We start from the raw sequence: 24,540 nt of genomic DNA on the forward strand, positions 1-24,540 counted from the left end.
TATTATTTTCTTCAAAGAATAAAAAGAATGAGAAGAAACAAAGAGAAGAAATGGATGACGAGAAATCAAACCAAAACAAAGTGTTTTTAGAAGAAGAGACAGTTGGAATCATGGAAAGTGAAACAGAGAGCAGAAGGAAGAGGTAAGAAACAATTAAGTGCTTTTAAGAAACTAACCTGGGCTAGGAAAATAGCAACAGAAGGGAGAATGCGATGGAGGCTAGGGTTTCGCAGTGGGAGAAAAGATTGTCAGTTTCGAAGATTTGGGTTAGCTAAATGAGAAGATTAGTTAAATTTTGCATAATTGATGTAAAAAACATCCCATATTAAATTGGGCAAATAAAAAATAATTTAGACTTTTGCTGCATAGTTGGCAAAAGATGGAGAATTACAATTGATTCATCAAACATTAAAATACTAATTTCTCACGCCAAGCAAACATTAAAATATTAGTTTCTCACTCTAAGTAAAAATACTATTTGGTTTCTAATTAAGAAATTTAGATGAATTTAATCAAATATTTTTTGTTATTAAATTAATAAACTTTTGAAAATATGATTTTTTAATATTAATTTAATTAGAATATAATTATTATTAACATTTAATTGGTAGAGCTATAAAATGTGATAAAAATAAATTAAACGAAAAATTATTAAATTAATAATATTTTATTATTATATAGATAATAAATAGATAATTTAACGTGAAGATTGTATTTAAATAAAATAGGAAAATATAATAAATTTGACCTGCTCTGAACGGATACAAAGCAACATTTTTGGTTAGAGATTGGGTCCTCTTGGTCCCGCAGACGTTGACCCTCCTGGCCCTGGTGTCGTCTTTACATGCATAAGAGTCAACACACGATACTTGACTGTACTAAACGCCCTTCTAACTACGCCATCTCTAGGGCCTATCCCCTTCCACACGCGCCATTTGAAATCTGAATGCCCTTCTAAATACGTCACTAGAGCCTTATCTACAATAACTAGGAACCAGAGAGCTAGCTCAAGAACTAAAACTCAATGGGCAATCTTTCTTCTATGCTCGTTATTCCAAATTTATTCCTTTTATTCTTCTTTAAGGCCTCGTTTGGTGTAGAGAGCATTACTCAAACCCAATCTTTAAATGATGGCAAGACCTTGGTGTCCAGTGAAGGAAGCTTTGAACTGGGTTTCTTCAGTCCTGGAAGTTCCAAGAATCGTTACTTGGGAATTTGGTATAAGAGTATCCCGGTTAAAACTGTTGTTTGGGTTGCAAACCGAAGCAGCCCAATCAACGACTCTTCTGGCAGTTTGATGATGAACAAAACAGGCAGCCTTCTCCTGCTCGGTCAGAATAAGATGGTTGTTTGGTCAGCAAACTCTTCGAGACAAGCTCAAAATCCGTTCTTGCAACTGTTAGATTCCGGAAATCTTGTCCTAAGAGACGAGAAAAATGACGATTCAGAAGACTATCTGTGGCAAAGCTTTGACTATCCAACTGATACACTGTTAGCAGGGATGAAGCTCGGATGGGACTTAAGGCGAGGTCTTAACCGGCGACTAACAGCATGGAAGAATCGGGATGATCCGTCTCCTGGAGACTTCACTTTTGAGTTAGAACTTTACAGCTACCCAGAATCATATATTTGGAAAGGCTCAGAAAAATACTATCGCACGGGCCCTTGGAATGGCATAGGAACCAGTGGAGCACCTTCATTCAAGCCAAATCCGGTTTACGAATACAAATTTGTCTCTAATGAAGATGAGGTCTACTACACGTACAACCTCAAAAACAAGGCTATGAAGACAATGGCAGTTCTGAACCAAAGCAACTATGCTCCCTTTCAACGCTGCGTATGGTTAGAAGCAGAAAAGACTTGGGAGACCTACTCAGCATCTCCTAAAGACCACTGCGACAGTTATAGCCTCTGTGGTGCCAATGGAAATTGTTTGATGACAGAGTCTCCCCTCTGTCAATGTTTAAAAGGATTCAAACCTAAGTCGCTAAAGAACTGGGAATTAATGGACTGGGCTCAAGGATGCGTACGCAACACACCTTTGAGCTGTCAGGACAAATATAAGGACGGATTTGTAACATATGTTGGCTTAAAAGTCCCAGATACTACACATTCGTGGGTGAACACAAGTATGAATCTCAAGGAATGCAGGGTTAAATGCTTGAACAACTGTTATTGTATGGCTTATACAAACTCAGATATCAGAGGAGGAGGCAGTGGCTGCGCCATCTGGTTTGGTGATCTACTAGATATTAGGCAGTTTCCAACTGGTGGGCAAACTTTATATGTTCGAATGCAAGCTTCCGAACTAGGTATGGGTTTTGGTTTGTGACAGAAAAACGTCTTCTTCCTTTTTTTTTTTTTTCTCGGCATGATAGAACTTCATCAGTAAGTATTTTGATACCTTATCAAGTTCAATTATCATTTCGATCGTCTTCCTTTCTTTCTGAATTTTGTTTTAGTTTCATGTGACGATTAACTGAATTTGCATTTCTGCTCATAAATCTAATATGAAGAGATGGAAGGTGGTCATAAGAAGAGGACGGCAGCGATAGTTGTGGCATCCGTTGCAGTTGTTTCTGGGATGCTTTTAGTGAGCTATTATTACATTTGCAGAAGGAAAAGCTTACAAGGTAAAATTACGTAGACTGATGACGTGGGACCTGACTACTACCTATTACGCTATGACTCATAGTAATAATTTTAATACTCTAGCTATTTACACAAAAGCAATCCCACGAGATGCTTTTTGTGACAAACAGTTTTGGGACAAAAGCAGCCAATGGTTTTGGGTCGAATTATGTATTGCAGCTGCTCAACTTCTTTGTTTTTCCTCGATGTGGAATCAATACTTATAAATGAACTCATACACGTTAACTAATGAAATAAATCGTCAGATCAGGATAGCATCTTTTAACTAGAAAGAATGTGTTTCTCATATAAGAGCATGGCCCAAGATTTTGTTGATTAGTGTCAAAAATGTGAAAAATAGAATATTTTTATTGTAATGACTTGCCAAATACAATGATAGGTTCTGGTTTAAATAGATACAAGAGGCTAGACTGTGAATGGAAATAAACATATACAAGGAAAGAAATAATAATTACAAATGAATTCCTAGAATCAATATTTACAAATCAATTCCTAGAATTATGATGAGGATTTCATGGCTGATTTTGTGTATTTTGAGATCCTGGGAATGAGCAGTTTTGGATGGTGTCAATACTCCCCCTCAAGTTGGCGCATGAAGGTCCGTAATGCCCAACTTGCATAAAAAATGATGAAAGAGTTCTCGGCCTAAGGCTTTGGTGAAGATGTCCGCAACTTGTTCATGTGATGACGTATGGACGGCAGTGAGGAGACCAGACCGGATCTTGTCTCGAATAATGTGACAATCAATCTCAATATGCTTGGTGCGTTCATGGAACACAGGATTATGAGCAATGTGCAGAGCAGATTGATTATCACAATGTAAGCTAAAAGGTTCAGGATGGGAAATACCAAAATCAGCGAGGAGTTGTTTTAACCAGGTGAGCTCACAAGTGGTGACGGCCATGGCACGATATTCAGCTTCAGCGGAAGAGCGTGCTACTGTCGTTTGTTTCTTGGTGCGCCATGAAATAGGACTAGTGCCAAGCTGAATGAAATAGCCGGTGGTAGAGTGACGCGTTGTGGGACAGCTGGCCCAATCTGAATCAGTATAAGCAGTGACATGTAAAGTAGTGGAAGAGGGAAAGAAAATGCCTTGGCCTGGGCTACCTTTGATGTATCGAAGAACACGAGTGGCGGCTTGCATGTGTGGAAGGCGGGGGGCATGCATAAACTGACTGAGGATGTTCACTGCGAAGACAATATCAGGCCGAGTGATGGTCAGGTAGATGAGTCGTCCCACGAGTCGTCGATAGGTACTAGGATCAGAAAGAAGGTCGCCATCTTGATTTGTGAGCTTCAAGTTTTGTTCCATGGGAAAGGAAGCGATCCGGGCGCCAAGTTGACCACTGTCATTCAGAATATCAAGAGCATATTTTCGTTGATTCAGGAAGATGCCTTTTTGGGAACGCGCAACTTCGAGACCAAGAAAATATTTGAGGGGGCCGAGATCCTTGGTTTTGAAATTGGTAGAGAGTGCATGTTTGAATTTCTCTATTTGGGAAAGATCATTTCCAGCAACCAGAATATCATCAACATAGACAAGTACGATGGTAATACTCGTGGGTTTGACCAAGGTGAATAAAGAGTGATCTGCTTGAGATTGAGTAAAACCTGCATCAAGAAGCACAATTGTTAGTTTAAAAAACCAGTTGCGGGATGCTTGTTTGAGGCCGTAGAGGGATTTGCGGAGGCGGCAGACACGAGTCTCCCCCTTAGGGCAATATCCAGGAGGTGGTGTCATGTATACTTCTTCATCAAGGTCGCCATGTAAGAAAGCATTGTTGACATCGAGTTGGTGAATGATCCATTGCTGAGCAGCGGCTACAGCTAACAAGCACCGAACAGTAGTCATTTTTGCAACAGGTGCAAAAGTCTCATGATAATCGAGGCCTTCAACTTGAGTATAACCTTTTGCAACTAAGCGAGCTTTATACCTTTCAATTGAACCATCGGCTTTGAGCTTGGTTTTAAAGACCCATTTGCAACCAATGGGCTTTTTACCAGGAGGGAGTGGTTCAAGTGTCCAGGTAGAATTAGCTTCAAGTGCACGGAGCTCATTAGACATTGCTTCACGCCAGTGGGAATGACGAAGGGCAGTGGAATAGCAAGAAGGTTCAACAGAAGAGGTAAGAGCATGTAAAAATGTAAGATGAGAAGGTGAGAAACGAGAATATGAAAGAAATGCAGATAAAGGGTGAGCAGTACCTGAGGTTGATGTGGCGAGTGATGGTGCCGTGGGCTCTGTGTGTAGAGTCGGACAAACATAATCCTGAAGGTAAGTGGGTCGAGAAGTAGTGCGACGAGGACGAAGAGAAGTAGAGGGAGAGGGAGAGTCCGTGGCGGTAATAGAAGGAGGAGGGGGTGGTGTTGGAAGGGTTGGGTCGGGAGCAGGTAATGAGAGGATAGGTTCGGGGACGGGTAAGGGGAGAATAGGGAGAGAGGGATGAGAAATATCTGGGAGATCTTGAAACGGAAAGATGTCTTCATGGAAAGTAACATCTCGAGAAAAGAAGATTTTTTGTGTGTCGAGATTATAGAGTTTGTATGCTTTGTGGTTACTGGGATAACCAAGGAATATGCATTTGGAGGCACGGGGGGAGAATTTATCTCGATGAGCACAAAGAGTTTGTGCGTAACATAAGCAACCGAACACACGGAGGTGATTGTAATTTGGAATGGTATTGAAGAGAATTTCAAAAGGAGATTTATTTTGAAGGAGACGACTCGATGTACGGTTAATGAGATATGCCGCTGTGAGTACACATTCTCCCCAAAATTTTAGAGGCAAGTGTGCTTGGAAGCGAAGACTACGAGCAATATTGAGAAGGTGCCTGTGTTTTCGCTCCGCAACGCCATTTTGTTGCGGAGTTTCAACGCAAGTACGTTCATGAATAATGCCGTGATTGTGAAGATAAGATTGAAATTTTTGCGAAAGAAATTCTTGTCCATTATCAGTACGAATTTTTTTTACTGTAGTATTGAACTGAGTTTGAACAAGGGCAAAAAAATGTATAAGATTTGTATAGGCCTCTGATTTATAACGCATAAGATAAATCCAAGTGGTGCGGGAAAAATCATCAACTATAGTGAGAAAATAATGAGAACCACAAAGAGAAGAAGTATGGTATCCACCCCAAATGTCACAAAATATTCTATTGAAAGCAAAAGAACTTTTATTATCACTAGAGGAAAAAGGCAAACGTGTGTGCTTAGAACGAGCACAAACATCACAATTTGAAATAACATGAGAATTATTAAATAATTGAGGAATAATAAGGCGGGAAGGATGACCTAGGCGTTGGTGCCATAAGTCTTTATTAGCAGTGGATTGAACTGAGAGAGCCAGAACATTGTTGGGCCGGTACACATAAAGCCCATTGCAAAAATCACCCGCTCCAATCAGCCTCGTCGACTGTGGGTCCTGAAACAAAAAAATTTTAGAAGAAAAAGAAACAATGCAATTTGTGTTAGATGTGAGCTGAGGGACAGATAGAAGATTAAAATGAAACTCAGGGATATAATAGACATTTGAGAGGGTAAGATTCGGGGATAAGGTGCAGGAGCCGATACCCATAATAGAGAGGGTATGGCCATTCGGGAGCTTCACCGAGAGAGAAGGGGAGGGGGACTTAAGAGCAGAAAATAGGCGGCGATCGTGGCACATGTGCGCACTAGCGCCGCTGTCCACGACCCAATCGTGGTGGCTGTCAAAGGAGGAAGGAGAAGTAGTGACATTATCGACGAAATTGGAGGAAGAGGGTGTCGGTGTGAGCAAGTCCAACAATTTTTGGTAGAGCTCCGGCGTCAATCCCGGTACCGGCGAGGAATCTGCGGAGAAGGAGGCTTGATTTGCGACCGGAGTTAAGCCAGAAGGTGGTTTGCCGAGTAAGGAGGGGCGCGGCTTGGAGCGTGGGTCACGGCCAGATGGGTACCCGATTATTCTCCAGCATCGGTCGCGGGTGTGACCCGTTTTGCCACATTCAGTGCAGCGAAGATGGCTTCGGGCAGTGCTGGAGTTGGTTGCTGCGAAGGCCATGGATTCCGTCGGCAGTGGGCGGATGTGCAAAAGGCGCTGCTGCTCTTCCTGAAATAAAATAGAGAAAACTTTTGTGATGGAAGGAAGGGGTTCCATAGCTAGGATTTGGGTTCTGAGTTGGGCAAAAGAATCATTTAGACCAAGAAGGAACTGGAAGACGCGTTCGTCATCGGCTTGTTTTTGTAAATCCTTGAGGTCAGTGTTGTTTTGAAGATGGCTTAATCCATCCCATATTTGTTTGATATGGTTGTAATACTCATGAATGGAGGTGGTGTTTTGTTGCAGAGAGGAAAGCTCACGTTTGAGGAGATAGAGACGGGCATTATTGCAGTGACTGAAACGAGATTGAAGGTCAACCCAAACATCTCGTGGATTGGTGTGATATTCAAGGGAGTTGGCTAGAGATGGACTGATGGAGTTTAAAATCCAGGTAAGGACCATATCTTTGGTTTGATTCCATTGGTTGTAATCTGGAGAGGTCGAATCAGGGTTGGGGAGAGAGCCATCAACAAAACTGAGTTTGTTCTTGGCGTTGAGTGCTCGAGTCATGGCTTTTTGCCATTTTGGAAAATTGTCGCCCGTAAGGAGGCCGGATACAAGAATTAGACTAGGGGAATCAGAGGGGTGAAGGGAATATGGGGAGGTAACAGTGGAGTTTGAAGAGGAAGCCATGGAGGTTTCGGGTAGGCTAGGAATCGTCTTTAGGCTGATACCATGTCAAAAATGTGAAAAATAGAATATTTTTATTGTAATGACTTGCCAAATACAATGATAGGTTCTGGTTTAAATAGATACAAGAGGCTAGACTGTGAATGGAAATAAACATATACAAGGAAAGAAATAATAATTACAAATGAATTCCTAGAATCAATATTTACAAATCAATTCCTAGAATTATGATGAGGATTTCATGGCTGATTTTGTGTATTTTGAGATCCTGGGAATGAGCAGTTTTGGATGGTGTCAATAATTAGGGTCACCTGCAATCCGGGCAGGCAGTGGAATGCAGGCAATCTGAATTCAGATGTTTTATAGGTACTATAACTATTGCGATTGGGAAGCATGTGATTGCTTATAAATATGGTGTAATATCTACAGAATTTTAACTCCATATCGTATTCTAAAGTGAAGCTCACTCTGAATTTTACTTTTTTTTCCCATACGAGGGGAAACAGAGAAAAGTGTAGTAATTGGTCAGAACAGGGAAGTCCAAGAGGAAGACATGGAGCTTCCAGTGTTGGACCTATCCACAATTTCTAGAGCCACTGATAGCTTTTCAGTCACCAACAAGCTTGGAGAAGGTGGTTTTGGACCCGTATACAGGGTAAATTTGCTATGCAATAGACAATATGTATCAAAGAAATAAGCACATGTTTCACTCATATTTTTTCAGTCGTTTGATAAAATTTGTACTTTCAGGGTGTACTAACAGATGGACAAGAAGTTGCTGTGAAGAGGCTTTCGAGAATCTCTGGACAAGGACCAGATGAGTTCAGAAATGAAGTGAAACTCATAGCCAAACTTCAGCACCGAAATCTAGTGAAGCTTCTCGGTTGTTGTATTGAGGGAGAAGAGAAAATGCTGGTTTATGAATACATGCCAAATAAGAGCCTGGACTCTTTCCTTTTTGGTCTGAATCCCTCAGAACCTATTCTAATTAGTTGGGCATAGCAAGTGTAATCCTGCCATCGATTTTCGATAGAATATTTGTTTTTTTTTTTTTTAGTTTGTTGGTTGAGAATGTTAGATTAACTTGAACTAGAAACTTCTCAGATCAAACAAGAGGTAGAGTATTGGATTGGTCTAAACGCTTCCAAATCATATGCGGGATTGCTCGCGGGCTTCTCTATCTTCACCAAGATTCCAGATTGAGGATTGTACACAGAGATCTCAAGGCAAGTAATGTTTTACTTGATAGTGAGTTGAAACCTAAAATTTCAGACTTTGGCATGGCTAAAACTTTTGGAGGGGATCAAACAGAAGGAAACACAAACAGAGTGGTTGGCACTTAGTAAGTATGATTGATCATTTTCATCTGCTACCTCTATAAACCTGCGTTTAGTAACTGATGTTATCCCTTCATGATTAATGATATTATTAAATGCAGTGGCTATATGGCGCCAGAATATGCTTTTGATGGACTATTCTCAACAAAATCAGATGTTTTCAGCTTTGGCATCCTTCTGCTGGAGATAGTCAGCGGAAAGAAAAGTAGAGGGCTGTATAATCAAGAACACAGCCTCAACCTCATAGGATATGTAAAGTCTTAAATAAAGAGTTTTAAGTCTTCTTTTCAGGATATGTTAGACCTGAGAATGACAAATTTAAATTGCAATGCTTTTAGGCATGGAAACTGTGGAATGAAGCCAGGCCCCTGGACCTGCTGGATGCTTGCTTGAGGGACGCAGTCTCGGCTTCAGAGGTGTTGCGCTGCGTGCATGTTAGTCTCTTATGCGTGCAGCAGCGTCCGGAGGATAGGCCGGGCATGTCATCTGTTGTTCTAATGTTGGGGAGTGAGATTACATTGCCGCAGCCCAAAGAACCTGGTTTCTTGATGGAAAAGTATTCGCGCGAGACATTTTCTTCCTCAAGTTACAAGCATGAATCATCTTCAACCAACGAAATAAGCAATTCAATATTGGAGGCTCGATAAGGATTGTATGCTCGGGCATCTGATTCTGCATCACCTATCCACAGAACAGATATTGTAAGGATCACTATAATTTGTAACCTTGTCCTAGGCTGATAAATGGGGTAGATTTTATTAACTTTAAAGTGCAGAAGGAAAGCTTATGGACTGAGACATATCCATATGCTGATATATATTAACATAAACTTGTAATCTTATAAAGTTATTGGTAACTTCAGCTACAGAAACTGACAACTAATTGTATTAGACAGAGTTATTTTATTTTTTGGATTTCAATGTGAAAAATATCGTGTAAATATATGTAGCCGGTGTAATTATTGTTGACTATGGTGGACCAAAATGAAGAGAATTAGGCCTTGTTTGGTTATAAAAATGAGATGAGATAAAAGTTAAATAAAATATTATTAGAATATAATTTTTATTTTAAAATTTAAAAAATTAAATTATTTATTATAATTTGTATAAAAATTAAAAAAAATTATAATAATTACATGAGATCTCATTTGCCAACCAAATAGCGACTGGTCCGGTTTAGGATTTGAAAACTGTGATAGTTTACGTGATAAAATTTTATTCTCTTTATACAACGTTATCTTTGTCCCCAAGAGTCCAAAAATTTAGTCTGCGTTGGCTGTGGACAAGGTATTGGACATATTTATAAGCAATGAGCAATCCTCTCTTGTAGAATCTGATTTATGAGATGAGTTAGGCCCATTAATTTTTTCAGTAACCACAGTTTTTATCCGCCATAAGTAAGAGCTTTTAATAAAATTTGGAGGGCCGTCATCTTTTTTTAAAAAAAAAAAAAAAAAGAATTATTGGCGTTGACTGTTTACTTTGTGATTAGCAAGAAAAGAGATCTGTGTCATTGACGTAATTGGATGTCAAAAAACAAAAGACTTAATAGGATGCGTGTTATATGTATCGGATTACATGTAATACTATTTATGAGTCTTACAATATTTATTATTGTATGGAAATATATACTACAAATCTACATATTCTTTCTATATCTCTTTGACAATTTAGACTTTAAGCCTCTTCTAAAATATTAAAAAAAAAAATCCTTATCCGTAGTTTATACAAAGTTGTTTTAATCATTATATGTGAAGGAGAGTAAATTACAGTTGCCAAGATCAAGAAAATGTGAATTTTAACCTAGTGGGATGGTGGTGCGCATCATGAAGCACACCCCTCCTAGTTAGTACGTAACAGATAGCTTTTAACTTTATAATAAATATTTTATTTCTAGTCATTTATTTAGATTAGATAAGATGAGATTGTTTTAGATAAAAAGTAAAAGTTGAATAAAATATTATTAAAATATTATTTTTTAATATCATTAATGTTTAAAGATTTAAAAAAATTAAATCGTTTATTATATTTTATATAAAAATTTAAAAAAATTATAATAATAAAATAAAATAAAATAAGATAAAATAAAAATATTTCTTTATCTAAACGCGACGGGACATATATGAAACACAAAAAAAGCTTGATTAATCCATGTTTGCTTTTGTTGCAGGGCTCGTTGTTGGGCTTTTGGTGGCAAAGTTTTGAGTTTTAAGGAATTCGATGGTTACAGGTCCTCCTCTATTCAGGCCCAAATAAGAGAGAACGTTTACTGGTCCACATCGCTTGGAAACGTGTCTTTCGGCAAATAAGGCCTCCACGTAGCACTTGGTTCACGTCAAAGGGGTATGGCTGTAATTAAAACTTTCCGCGTCGATTCGACCGAGTACATCATCTCTTCTCTCTTCTTTTTTTGAACAAATCATTCCTTCTCTCTTAAATGTACGGTTTCACCCTTGAGATCGAGCTTCCGAGTGAAGTAAAGCTACGATACGAACTCGTCCGACACATTCATTAATTCGGAATTACAGTTATACCCCTTTCACTGCCTTCTCAGAAACCCCTAGGCAATTTCGAAAAGGACCGCCATCCTCTCCTTACTCGTGATATGATCTGTACCTTAGTTGTCTTCCATGGCCTCTCCTTCTTCGAAATCTCAACCCCCTCCAGCTCCTACCCTATATATATGTGTCTATTTACACATTCCTAATAATTTCATCCCAAATTTAATAACTCCTCTCTCTCTCTCTCTCTCTCTCTGCAAACAAGAAACTGCAATGGCATCCCAAAACCCAGAAAGCCAGTTCCAAGATTTCTTACCGACCATGGCTCACAAGCTCGGTGGGGACGGCCTGATAGGTGAGCTGTGCAACGGCTTCGATCTGTTGGTGGACGGCGACAAAGGGGTCATCACCTTCGATAGCCTCAAGAGGAACTCCGCTCTGCTGGGTCTGCACAACTTGAGAGATGAAGATCTGCTTTCCATGTTAAAGGAAGGCGATTTCGACGGTGATGGTGCCCTTAATCAGATGGAGTTTTGCGTCTTGATGTTCAGATTGAGCCCTGAGCTCATGGAAGAGTCCTACTTTTGTTTAGACGAAGCTTTAGAACATGAATTCCAACATTGACTGCTAATTTATTTTTTCTCCTTTTCTTTTTCCTTTTTTAATGTGTAAAAGTTTTTAACTTTTATTAGGATTCAAATAAACTCTTGCCCTTCCTTTCACTTGTCTCTCTTGTATGTATTTATTTATTTATTTATTTTAATAACTAAGATACTATTTTATTAAATAAATGGACGAAAATACCAAATGTGTCCCAATAAATACCCAAAACAAGCCCTACACAAAAATCAGGAAATAGAGTTGATTAATTCGATGTTATGGGTTCTTGATCAAAAGGCTAACAAAAAAGTTGATAAGAAATCGTTTTTTTTTTTTTTTCTTAAACAGTCAAAATAGTGGACCGTATTGCAAGTCTTTTGGCACGTTAGTGAAGAGACGAGACGAGAATCACAGTAAGCAGGGACAACGCCTAATTATAACTCAATTAGGCCTGCGCCTATTCATTGAAGATAAATATTAATTATTTTCTATTCTTATCTATTTTATTTAATTATTATAATTTTTTAAAATTTATATATAAAAACAAAATTAATAATTTAATATTTTTAAATCTTAAAATTAAAATAATATTAAAAAAATATTTTTTAATAATTTTTTAATTTTTATTTCAAACAATCTCATTTTATTTAAAAAAATAAATAAAGCAAATGCATGCAATTATTTTCAAATATTTTAAAAAAATTTATTTTTAAATATCACTTGAATGTAAAATATTTTTAATTTTAAATTGAGTTCGTTTAGTTACATAATTCAAATGAAATGATATATGATATTTTAAATAGTAGTAAAATTTTTAAATTAAGATAAAATGAAATAATTTGTAAAAAAATGTATTTAAATAGTTAAATTAGATGAAATAATTTTAATTTTTTAGACATTTGATAAAATGGTGAGACCTACTAATTAATGAAAATTATTTAATTATTGAGTAAAAAATATTATGAATATATTAAAAATAAGTAATATATATTATTAATTTTAAAATTCATAAATATTTTAACTTTTACAAAATATATATTTTTGTAGTTTGTATTGGGCTTAATTATTTCAATACTTTTAAATATGAACGTATTGTTTTTGTTAAATAAAATTATTTTAATTATAAACTATTTATTATATTATATTTTACTAAGTTCGAAATATATTTTTTTAATTATATATTGCAATAAAATATAAAATTATAATAAATAATTATATATATTAAAAATATTGTTTTTTTTTCTTTCAATTCATTAATTTCGAATTTTTTAATAAAATCCCGAACTGCAGCCAGCCACCTTCAATGCTCTCAAAAATATCAATATCATTGTTAATTTTTTAAATCAGAAGGAAAGGAGTTAATGTAGATGGGATGGGGAAAGGAAGGAGGCCTGCTGAATTGATATTGCGTCAGTTCTTTTTACTGTAGGCATTACTGTAGGCGTCAGAGAGTAATTGCAGAGCGTTGAAATTTGAGAGATTAGATACAAAACTTCAAACTAAGGTTTAAGATAAACCAGCCGTACCAATTCAGATGTGATAATTTGTATCTCATCTGTCATTCAATCCGGGCTAAGTGTGTCAATTTCAATTCACGTGTCTCGTTTGTCAAGTTGCAGGATGGACATGTGAAATCGTCCCTAGCTACTTTCCAGATGAACAATTTGATCAGTCTCATGGATCCCTGCTTTCCAGAGGATGTTCATGTTCTTGGAAGTGAGAGGAGTAACCACTAACCAGCCACCAAAAACTTCTTCAAAACTTTTCTCACTCACTCATGAATCACCTGAACGAATTACAAAGCAACATTTTTCGAGACTGGGTCTCTTGGTCCCGCAGACGCTGACCCTCGTGGACCTGGTGTCGTCTTTACATGCATAAGAGTCAACACATGATATTTGACTGTAACTACGCCATCTCTAGGGCCTATCCCCTTCCTCCAGATGCGCCATTTGAAATCTGAATGCCCTTCTGAATACGCCATCACTGGAGCCTGTCTATACAATAACTAAGAACCAGAGAGCTAGCTCAAGAACTAAAACTCAAATGGGTAATCTTTCTTCTATGCTCGTTATTCCAAATTTAATCTTTTTATTCTTCTTTAAGGCCTCGTTTAGTGTAGAGAGCATTACTCAAACCCAATCTTTAAATGATGGCAAGACCTTGGTGTCCAGTGAAGGAAGCTTTGAACTGGGTTTCTTCAGTCCTGGAAGTTCCAAGAATCGTTACTTGGGAATTTGGTATAAGAGTATCCCGGTTAAAACCGTTGTTTGGGTTGCAAACCGAAGCAGCCCAATCAACGACTCTTTTGGCAGTTTGATGATAAACAACACAGGCAGCCTTCTCCTGCTCGGTCAGAATAAGATGGTTGTTTGGTCCACAAACTCTTCGAGACAAGCTCAAAATCCGTTGTTGCAACTGTTAGATTCCGGAAATCTTGTCCTAAGAGACGAGAAAAATGACAATTCAGAAGACTATCTGTGGCAAAGCTTTGATTATCCGACTGATACACTGTTAGCAGGGATGAAGCTCGGATGGGACTTAAGGCGAGGTCTTAACCGGCGACTAACAGCATGGAAGAATCGAGATGATCCGTCTCCTGGAGACTTCACTTTTGAGTTAGAACTTTACAGCTACCCAGAATCATATATTTGGAAAGGCTCAGTAAAATACTATCGCACGGGCCCTTGGAATGGCATCGGAACCAGTGGAGCACCTTCATTCAAGCCAAATCCGGTTTACGAATACAAATTTGTCTCTAATGAAGATGAGGTCTACTATACGTACAACCTCAAAAACAAGGCTATGAAGACAATGGCAGTTCTGAACCAAAGCAACTATGCTCCCTTTCAACGCTGCGTATGGTTAGAAGCAGAAAAGACTTGGGAGACCTACTCATCATCTCCTAAAGACCACTGTGACAGTTATAACCTCTGTGGTGCAAATGGAAATTGTTTGATGACAGAGTCTCCCCTCTGTCAATGTTTAAAAGGATTCAAACCTAAGTCGCTAAAGAACTGGGAATTAATGGACTGGGCTCAAGGATGCGTACGCAACACACCTTTGAGCTGTCAGGACAAATATAAGGACGGATTCGTAAAATATGTTGGCTTAAAAGTCCCAGATACTACACATTCTTGGGTGAACACAAGTATGAATCTCAACGAGTGCAGGGTAAAATGCTTGAACAACTGTTCTTGTATGGCTTATACAAACTCAGATATCAGAGGAAAAGGCAGTGGCTGCGCCATCTGGTTTGGTGATCTACTAGATATTAGGCAGTTTTCAACTAGTGGGCAAACTCTATATGTTCGAATGCAAGCTTCCGAACTAGGTATGGGTTTTGTTTTGTGACAGAAAAACGTCTTCTTCTTCCTTTTTTTTTTTTTTTCTTGGCATGATAGAACTTCATCAGTAAGTATTTTGATACCTTATCAAGTTCAATTATCATTTCGATCGTCTTCCTTTCTTTCTGAATTTTGTTTTAGTTTCATTTGACGATTAACTGAATTTGCATTTCTGCTCATAAATCTAATATGAAGAGATGGAAGATGGTCGTAAGAAGAGGACGGTAGCGATAGTTGTGGCATCCGTAGCAGTTGTTTCTGGGATGCTTTTAGTGAGCTATTATTACATTTGCAGAAGGAAAAGCTTACAAGGTAAAATTACGTAGACTAATGACGTGGGACCTGACTACTACCTATTACTCTATGAAGTATGGCCGTTTAATCTATACACTCATAGCAATAATTTTAATACTCTAGGTATGAAGGGATTTGTAATCCCACGGACTGAGCACTTGATGTGGCTCGGCAGATTATAAACAGTTTTGGGACAAAAAGCAGCTAATGGTTTTGGGTCGAATTATGTATTGCATCTGCTCAACTTCTTTGTTTTTCTTCGATGTGGAATCAATACTTATAAATGCACTCATACACGTTAACAAATGAAATAGATCGTCAGATCAGGATGGCATCTTTTAACCAGAAAGAATGTGTTTCTCATATAAGAGCATGGCCCAAGATTTTGTTGATTAGGGTCACCTGCAATCCGGGCAGGCAATCTGAATTCAGATTTTTTATAGGTACTATAACTATTGCGAATGGGAAGCCTGTGATTGCGTATAAATATGGTGTAATATCTACCGAATTTTAAGTCCATATCGTATTATTAAGTGAAGCTCACTCTGAATTTTACTTTTTTTCCCATATGAGGGGAAACAGAGAAAAGTGTACTAATTGGTCAGAACAGGGAAGTCCAAGAGGAAGACATGGAGCTTCCAGTGTTGGACCTATCCACAATTTCTAGAGCCACTGATGGCTTTTCAGTCACCAACAAGCTTGGAGAAGGTGGTTTTGGACCCGTATACAGGGTAAACTTGCTATGCAATAGACAATAAGTATCAAAGAAATAAGCACCTGTTTCGCTTATATTTTTTGCAGTCGTTTGATAAAATTTGTACTTTCAGGGTGTACTAGCAGATGGACAAGAAGTTGCTGTGAAGAGGCTTTCGAGAATATCTGGACAAGGACCGGATGAGTTCAGAAATGAAGTGAAACTGATAGCCAAACTTCAGCACCGAAATCTAGTGAAGCTTCTCGGTTGTTGTATTGAGGGAGAAGAGAAAATGCTGGTTTATGAATACATGCCAAATAAGAGCCTGGACTCTTTCCTTTTTGGTCTGAATCCCTCAGAACCTATTCTAATTAGTTGGGCATAGCTAGTGTAATCCTTTCATCGATTTTCGATAGAATATTTTAAATTTTAGTTTGTTGGTTGAGAATTTTAGATTAACTTGAACTAAAAACTTCTCAGATCAAACAAGAGGTAGAATATTGGATTGGTCTAAACGCTTCCAAATCATATGCGGGATTGCTCGCGGGCTTCTCTATCTTCACCAAGATTCCAGATTGAGGATTATACACAGAGATCTCAAGGCAAGTAATGTTTTACTTGATAGTGAGTTGAAACCTAAAATTTCAGACTTTGGCATGGCTAAAACTTTTGGAGGGGATCAAACAGAAGGAAACACAAACAGAGTGGTTGGCACTTAGTAAGTATCATTGATCATTTTCATATGCTATCTCTATAAACCTGCGTTTAGTAACTGATGTTATTCCTTTATGATTAATGATATTATTAAATGCAGTGGCTATATGGCGCCAGAATATGCTTTTGATGGACTATTCTCAACAAAATCAGATGTTTTCAGCTTTGGCATCCTTTTGCTGGAGATAGTCAGCGGAAAGAAAAGTAGAGGGCTGTATAATCAAGACCACAGCCTCAACCTCATAGGATATGTAAAGTCTTATATAAAGAGTTTTAAGTCTTCTTTTCAGGATATGTTAGACCTGCGAATGATAATTTTAAATTGCAATGCTTTTAGGCATGGAAACTGTGGAATGAAGGCAGGCCCCTGGACCTGCTGGATGCTTGCTTGGGGGACGCAGTCTCGGCTTCAGAGGTGTTGCGCTGCGTTCATGTTAGTCTCTTATGCGTGCAGCAGCGTCCGGAGGATAGGCCGGGCATGTCATCTGTTGTTCTAATGTTGGGGAGTGAGATTACATTGCCGCAGCCCAAAGAACCTGGTTTCTTGATGGAAAAGTATTCGCGCGAGACATTTTCTTCCTCAAGTTACAAGCATGAATCATCTTCAACCAACGAAATAAGCATTTCAATATTGGAGGCTCGATAAGGATGTATGCTCGGGCATCTGATTCTGCATCACCTATCCACAGAACAGATATTGTAAGGATCACTAGAATTTGTAACCTTGTCCTAGGCTGATAAATGGGGTAGATTTTATTAACTTTAATGTGCAGAAGGAAAGCCTATGGACTGAGACATATCCATATGCTGATATATATTAACATCAACTTGTAATCTTAACGTCCCATACAAGAAGAGTCTAGATCATGAGTGTTTGTGCCAAGTCAAAAAATATCCAGACTATCACGGTACCAAAACGGAAAAAAGAAGAAGAAAACTAAAACGGGTCCAACAGATCAGATGCATGGACAAGGCCCGTCTCTATCTCTATTAATTTATTGCTAGACATAAAAGTGACAAGTTGATATATATCCTTGGTACATTTGGCAAGGACCAAATTTTATTCTCTTTATACAACGTTATCTTCGTCCCCACGAGTCCAAAAATTCACTCCGTATTGGTAAGGGATTATATTAGCATTAGAAACTTTGACTTTAGGAAGTAGTATTCCACAAAAAAGTTGAAACTTTCAGCCAACCCGTCAATAATGAATAAGGTTTCAATCATTTTCGTTTTTAATGCAGATAGTTACCATCTGCCGGCCTTGTAATGGACCATGGACTGCAAGCCCCCAAAGTCAGCAAGCCCGTGTGCATCATGTCGTCGTGATATATGACATTCAAATTGCTCCTTACTCTGTGACTCTACCTGAAAGTGTCTCGAGTTCAACTTCTAAGCATAGATCTCTGTCTCTACTAAGCAATGGACGTTTATTCTTGTATGTTTTTGGGTGCCAACTTTCTTCTTTTCCTCTCCGGAGTCTCCAGTGCAGCTGATATCATTACTCAATCCCAGTCCATCATTGAGGGCAGTACCTTGATTTCCAGAGAAGGCGGCTTTGAACTGGGTTTCTTTAGCCTTGGTAGTTCCACCAACCGTTACTTGGGAATTTGGTACACGAATATCCCAGTTAAAACTGTTGTTTGGGTAGCAAATAGACGCAATCCAATCGAAGACTTTTCTGGTGTGTTGATGATAAACAGCACCGGCAACCTTGTTCTTCTCAGCCAGAATACTAGTGTTGTTTGGTTGGCAAATTCAAGAAAAGAGGCTTCGAGTCCAATATTGCAGCTTTTAGATAATGGAAATTTAGTACTGAGAGATAGGGAAGAAGGAAATTCAGAGAATTATCTGTGGCAAAGCTTTGATCATCCTTCAGATACACTGTTACCAGGGATGAAGTTTGGGTGGGACTTCAAGACTGGTCTTGACCGGCGTTTATCCGCTTGGAAGAATTGGGATGACCCATCTCCTGGAGACTTTACCTGGGGAATAGAACTTACTAATAACCCTGAAGCAGTCATGTGGAAGGGCTCCGAGAAGTACTTCAGGAGTGGCCCTTGGAATGGCCTTCGTTACAGCGGTGCTCCGGAGTTGAGAGACAACCCGGTTTTCGAGTTCAATTTCGTCAACAATGAGAACGAGGTATACTACGAATACCATCTTATAAATAAATCGATAATATCAAGAATAGTTATGAACCAAACTAACTATTCCCGTATACGCTATATATGGATCGATGCAACCTCAACTTGGAGCCTGTATTCATCTGTGCCAAGAGACAACTGTGATGACTACAACCTTTGTGGCGCCTATGGAAATTGTATCATTGGTGAGTCACCAGTCTGTCAATGTTTAAAAGGATTCCAGTCTAAATCACAAGAAACATGGAACCCAAAGGACTGGTCTCAAGGATGTGTGCGCATTACTCAACTAAGCTGTCAAGATAAAGATAAACATGGGTTTATTAAATTTGTTGGGCTAAAATTGCCAGAGACTACAAATTCCTGGGTGAACGAGAGTATGAATCTTGACGAATGCAGGAGCAAATGCTTGAATAATTGTTCCTGTATGGCTTATACAAATTCAGATATCAGAGGAGGAGGTAGTGGCTGCGCCCTCTGGTATGGTGATCTAATCGATATTAGGCAAGTTTCACTTGGTGGACAGAATCTGTATGTTAGAATGCCTGCTTCAGAGTTAGGTAGGAACTTAGTTTTGTTTGATTTCTTCGTATTTTGTCAATGTGACTTTGATGTTAAACCATTTGTACTTTGCAAACTTGAGCCTATGTTATTGCTTAAAAACAATTTTTTTCGCTTGCCATTGCTTCTGTTTGTATTTTTCAGCTAGTCTTAAACTTTGTTTGCTTTTATATGTCATATCAACCACGAAGAGGCGAAAGACGAGCATAAGACAAAGGTGATAGTAATATCTGTACTCGTTCCTGCCATTGTTTCTGCGATGCTCTTCATGGCCTGTTTCCTGTGCAAATGGAGGACAAAGTTCAGAGGTAATGTTACTTTCTCTAACCTTCAGGTAAACTTGCTGCCATAGTGTTCAACTGACCATCCTATAAATGTACGGAGCATCTCCTAGAAATGTATGGAACAGCTGTTGATACTCTGAACAAGGAAAGATATGATGCAAAATCATTAGCCATTTGATAATAATCAAAATCCATTGAAAATGCCAAAGAGTAAATCGAGATTTTCTGTGAGCTGCACCCCCTTTTAATGTCATTTTAAATTGACAAGCACGACTTGAGCTAGAAACTTACAGTCCTTGTTTTTAATCAATTTTCCCCTTTGGCTTCAAAATGATATATTTTCTCTTCTTACCTGCCCAATTGCAATGAATGGCCTCTCAAACAATCATTTTAGACATAATTGAAAGGCTGAGGCATTTTCTGTTTCTCATTTTGTCAATGTGTTCCCACCTGGAATAGTAAAAAGAGTAAGGTGTCTATTAACCTTGATCACCGGCCCTGTTTGGACTTTGTGACTTGAATACTTGTTTCAAGTTTCATGGCATAGATTCGAGAGCTGGTGAGAGAGAGAAACGAGAGAGAGTTTAAATAGCTTGAGGTATTCGAATATTCCTCTCCTTTTTTTTTTTTTTTATTAGCCTTGGATAAATGGCTATTGATCATGTTATATATATTTCTAAATTTCTGACTGGACTACCATGTATTCAGTCCAAACATACGTGTTACAAGTCACCCAATTCTGATTTCTTGTGTAATCCATTTTTCTTTCATCAGAAATTGTTGAGAGAAATTTGATCATAAATCAGAGCGTTGAAGGCCGAAACAAAGACCCGGAGCTCCCCCTCTTCAACCTAGTGACAATAACTAAAGCCACTAACAACTTTTCAAGCAATAACAAGCTTGGGGAAGGTGGTTTTGGAGCTGTATACAAGGTAATATACAACATGCTAGTTTGAGGACCCTAAGAAAATAGTAGCATTCATAGAATTATGATCATCTCTCTACAATGTTAATTTCCAGGGTACACTGGTAGATGGACAGGAAATTGCAGTGAAGAGGCTTTCAGAGAGTTCTGGACAAGGATTGAATGAGTTCAAAACTGAAGTCATATTGATTGCCAAGCTCCAGCACCGAAATCTTGTTAGGCTTCTTGGTTGTTGCATTCAAGGGGAGGAGAAAATGCTAATCTATGAACACATGACCAACAAAAGCCTGGACACCTTCATTTTCGGTTCGAGTTCCTTGTAACATAGAAATTTCAGCCACACATGCAATTTTGTTATGGTTTCTTCCAAGAGCGTAGATTTTTTTTTTTTCTTTTACAGTTTAAGGGTAGCTATGGATTAACATAAATGAGAAATTTCCCAGATCAAGCAAGAGGTAAAGTCCTAGACTGGTCCAAGCGCTTCCACATAATCTGTGGCATAGCTCGGGGGCTTCTTTATCTTCATGAAGATTCCAGATTGAGGATTATACATAGAGATCTCAAAGCAAGTAACGTCTTACTTGATGGTGAGATGAACCCAAAAATTTCGGACTTTGGCATAGCTAGAACCTTTAAAGGAGATCAGACCCAAGGAAAGACAAACCGAGTGATTGGAACTTAGTAAGTATCACTGGACAAGCTCAATATATGGTCTCCATTTATTTCTAATCTTTCTTTCTTCCTAATGATGCTCTGCAGTGGTTATATGGCACCTGAGTATGCCATTGATGGGTTTTTCTCAGTAAAATCTGATGTCTTTAGCTTTGGAATATTATTGATGGAGATAGTAAGTGGAAAGAAGAACCGCGCGTATTACCATCCGGGCCAGAGTCTTAATCTTATTGGACATGTGAGTGTTAACAAAAATTTACATTTCTATTTTACATATAATGAACTGATGAATAACTAGAAAGGGTTCAAAATGTTCTAGGCATGGAATCTGTGGAGAGAAGGCAGGCCTTTAGAACTGGTTGATACTTGCTTAAGAGACTCTTGCAGTTTTTCAGATCAGATGCTGCGGTGCATCCAAATCAGTCTCGTATGTGTGCAACAGCATCCTGAGGATAGGCCCAGCATGTCGTCTGTGGTTATGATGTTGAGTGGTGAGAGTTTATTGCCTGAACCTAAAGAACCAGGTTTCTTAGCAAGGAAAAATCCCACTGATGCAGATTCTTCATCGAGCAAGCATCAATCTTCGGCCAACGAGATAACTCTTACACTGTTAGAGGCTCGATAGCGGATAGAGAACCATATATGCATGCTAGTATTTGTATTGTAGTGTGTCCTAGTGTACATTCTGTAAACTAGCTAGCTAGGCGTAGACCAAAATTTTTAAACAGAAATAACTTTCATATAAAATTGCTTGAAATAACTTTCATATTTTTTTAATATATATCGAAGTTAGGATATCATAAGAAGAGTTTAAAACACAATATCAACATATATACTTTCACTTGGTCATATATATATATATATATATATATAAAAGAAACACACATGGGTATTGAAAGCTCAAAGACTTTTGAATTGGTTTTCGTTTTTATCTTTAATTTATTGAAGAAAAACTCTGGCTACCTTTACCCACACTTCGTTACTTAATTCAGAGAAAAGGTTGTTGCTAACCTTCAGATATAGCCCCATTTGTATGGTTCTGATCAATAACTGTATATGTCGGCATTAAAGTGTAAAACAACAAGAAAAAAGCACCACCTATCATGAATTTGAGACCAGAATTAGAATCTGATCGGGAAAAAAAATGCCAGAGATATATAGGCGCATGAATAATCTGTTAAATTAACGTTACTTGTTGTTTTAGGTATTTATATGAACTTTGTTAATCATCATCTTCATATATTATACATTATTTTTTTTTAATTTTTTTAATTTTATTCTATTTAAACTTATTGAATTCTTCTATTTATTATCTATATATTACATATTTAGTAAAAAAATAAAAGTGATATGTAATATGTGAAAATTATGAATAGAATTTTTTAATTCACATTATTCCCGGCCGGTCACTTAAATTTGACAGCAGTAGTACGTGGATGACGAGACCTACGAAAATTCAAGGTGAAAGGGTGTGCGGTTGCCTTCAACTGTCATCTCATGCATGCATGCTCGATCGAAGGCCGACGGGATCAAGCTAGACGCGTTCAGAAGCCTCTCGCGCTTTAAATCAAGCTGGCACACCCTTTTTGGCTTTTTGCTTATCTGGGTAGCACACAACAGTGCCAACAGGCAGTGAGATTCTGGCAAGTGCTAGAAATATATGCATGCATGTAGCTAGCTAGCTAGCTAGCTAGGCATATCTATAACAAACTACTACTAAGATTTATTTATTTCTGATCTGTTTCCTTCTTCTTCTTTTTTCTTTTTCTTTTTCTTTTTTTGCTGTTCCAATGATGGAGATCATTATAAATTTATAAGTATGACTTTGTGAACAAGGCAATAGGAGTGAACAAATTATGGGCAGACAGTATAGGATTCGTGAAGCAAAAGCCAGTTTATTTTATTTTTATTTTTTATGTACTTGCATGCTGGGCCTCCTCTGGGCATAACATAATTATGGTTTATGAAGAGTGACTTTGAGGTTTCTGGTAATCCAAGGGCAAGGGATACCCACTCACCCTTTTCTCCTATCAATGTGAAAAAAGTTACTTTCACAGAACGGAGATCCCATAATTATAAATATTGCAATATTCTCTTAATTGCCTTCTTTTAAAAAGTGTCATTGACACAAAAGAATTACATACTTTATTATAAAAATAATTATATATTTATAATTTAACCTAACACATTAAATCATATTAATTATAAAGTTTTTTTTTTTTGTGGTTAAATTTCTCGCCTTCTTTTTATATATATACGTGTCAAAAATAACAAGTCTTTTAGAACAATTCTAACATTCGAGTTCACATTTTCCGAGGCAGGTGTACTTTCTGCAGACCGATTCTAGTTCGATGAACAATCTAAGACAAAAAAGAGATACAAAAGAACGATTTTTTTGTTTTTTTTAGGTGAAATCAATAGGCTGCGTCGAACATTCTGAAATCTTAACTTACAAGAAGAGCACTTTTTTTTTTGTAAGCAGAGGAGCACTTGTTTTGTTCCTATATAATGTTGTATAGCAGTTGGACCAACTCTGCGAACTTTTTCCGATAGACAGGTGGATCTATAAGGCTGCGTTTGGTTATAAGATGCTGCACCATGCATGTCAGGACGTGCGACTACTGCACTAATTTTTTTGTACCCTTTTTTAAATTTAAAAAATATATTTTTATTAGTGTAATGTTACATACAGTCGTAAAATGTACAAACGATATACAGTCGTTTTGAAAAAGAATGAAATTTACTATTAAAAAATTAATTTCTTTTCATGTAAATCTCATATTTATTCACTTTTTTCAAAGTAACTACATAGTATTTACACACTCACGACTACAAAAATCATTTCTCTTCCTATTAATAGTACCTTTAATACAAGCATACAGGCTATACTCCAACCGAGGGACAGAATGGCTACACGTTCAAACAGATTAAGACTTTATTTGGTTATGCAATTTAAATAAGATGATATTTTAAAAAAAAAATTTAAATAAAATATTATTAGAATATAATTTTATAATATAAATTTTATTTAAAAATTTAAAAATTTTAATTTATTTATTATATTTTATGTGAAAGTTTAAAAAAATTTTAATGATGAAATAAGATATTGAG

General features: G+C 37.6%; 3 protein-coding genes across 3 annotated transcripts; all 3 read left to right on the plus strand.

The window, feature by feature from the left end:
- The first annotated feature begins 979 nt into the window (after positions 1-979).
- On the plus strand, positions 980-9,667 carry LOC109014161 (G-type lectin S-receptor-like serine/threonine-protein kinase At4g27290). Its single transcript, XM_018996521.2, has 7 exons — positions 980-2,312; positions 2,517-2,633; positions 7,864-8,012; positions 8,108-8,318; positions 8,462-8,699; positions 8,796-8,946; positions 9,033-9,667. The coding sequence occupies exons 1-7, from the start codon at positions 1,025-1,027 to the stop codon at positions 9,339-9,341; spliced, it is 2,463 nt and encodes an 820-aa protein (XP_018852066.1). The 5' UTR covers positions 980-1,024; the 3' UTR covers positions 9,342-9,667.
- Positions 9,668-11,142: 1,475 nt separating this feature from the next.
- LOC109014196 (calcium-binding protein KRP1-like) lies at positions 11,143-11,920 on the plus strand. Its single transcript, XM_018996560.2, has one exon. It carries the CDS (start codon positions 11,324-11,326, stop codon positions 11,816-11,818), a length of 495 nt encoding a protein of 164 aa, XP_018852105.1. The 5' UTR covers positions 11,143-11,323; the 3' UTR covers positions 11,819-11,920.
- A 1,520-nt stretch (positions 11,921-13,440) lies between these two features.
- Positions 13,441-22,229, plus strand: LOC109013535. Its single transcript, XM_018995671.2, has 15 exons — positions 13,441-15,128; positions 15,337-15,453; positions 16,018-16,166; positions 16,263-16,473; positions 16,610-16,847; positions 16,944-17,094; positions 17,181-17,486; positions 18,088-18,217; positions 18,264-19,547; positions 19,740-19,856; positions 20,607-20,764; positions 20,853-21,063; positions 21,201-21,438; positions 21,517-21,667; positions 21,749-22,229. The coding sequence occupies exons 1-15, from the start codon at positions 13,841-13,843 to the stop codon at positions 22,052-22,054; spliced, it is 5,055 nt and encodes a 1,684-aa protein (XP_018851216.1). The 5' UTR covers positions 13,441-13,840; the 3' UTR covers positions 22,055-22,229.
- Positions 22,230-24,540: the final 2,311 nt, after the last annotated feature.

This window comes from Juglans regia, chromosome 2 (assembly GCF_001411555.2).
Source record: "Juglans regia cultivar Chandler chromosome 2, Walnut 2.0, whole genome shotgun sequence".
NCBI lineage: Eukaryota > Viridiplantae > Streptophyta > Magnoliopsida > Fagales > Juglandaceae > Juglans > Juglans regia.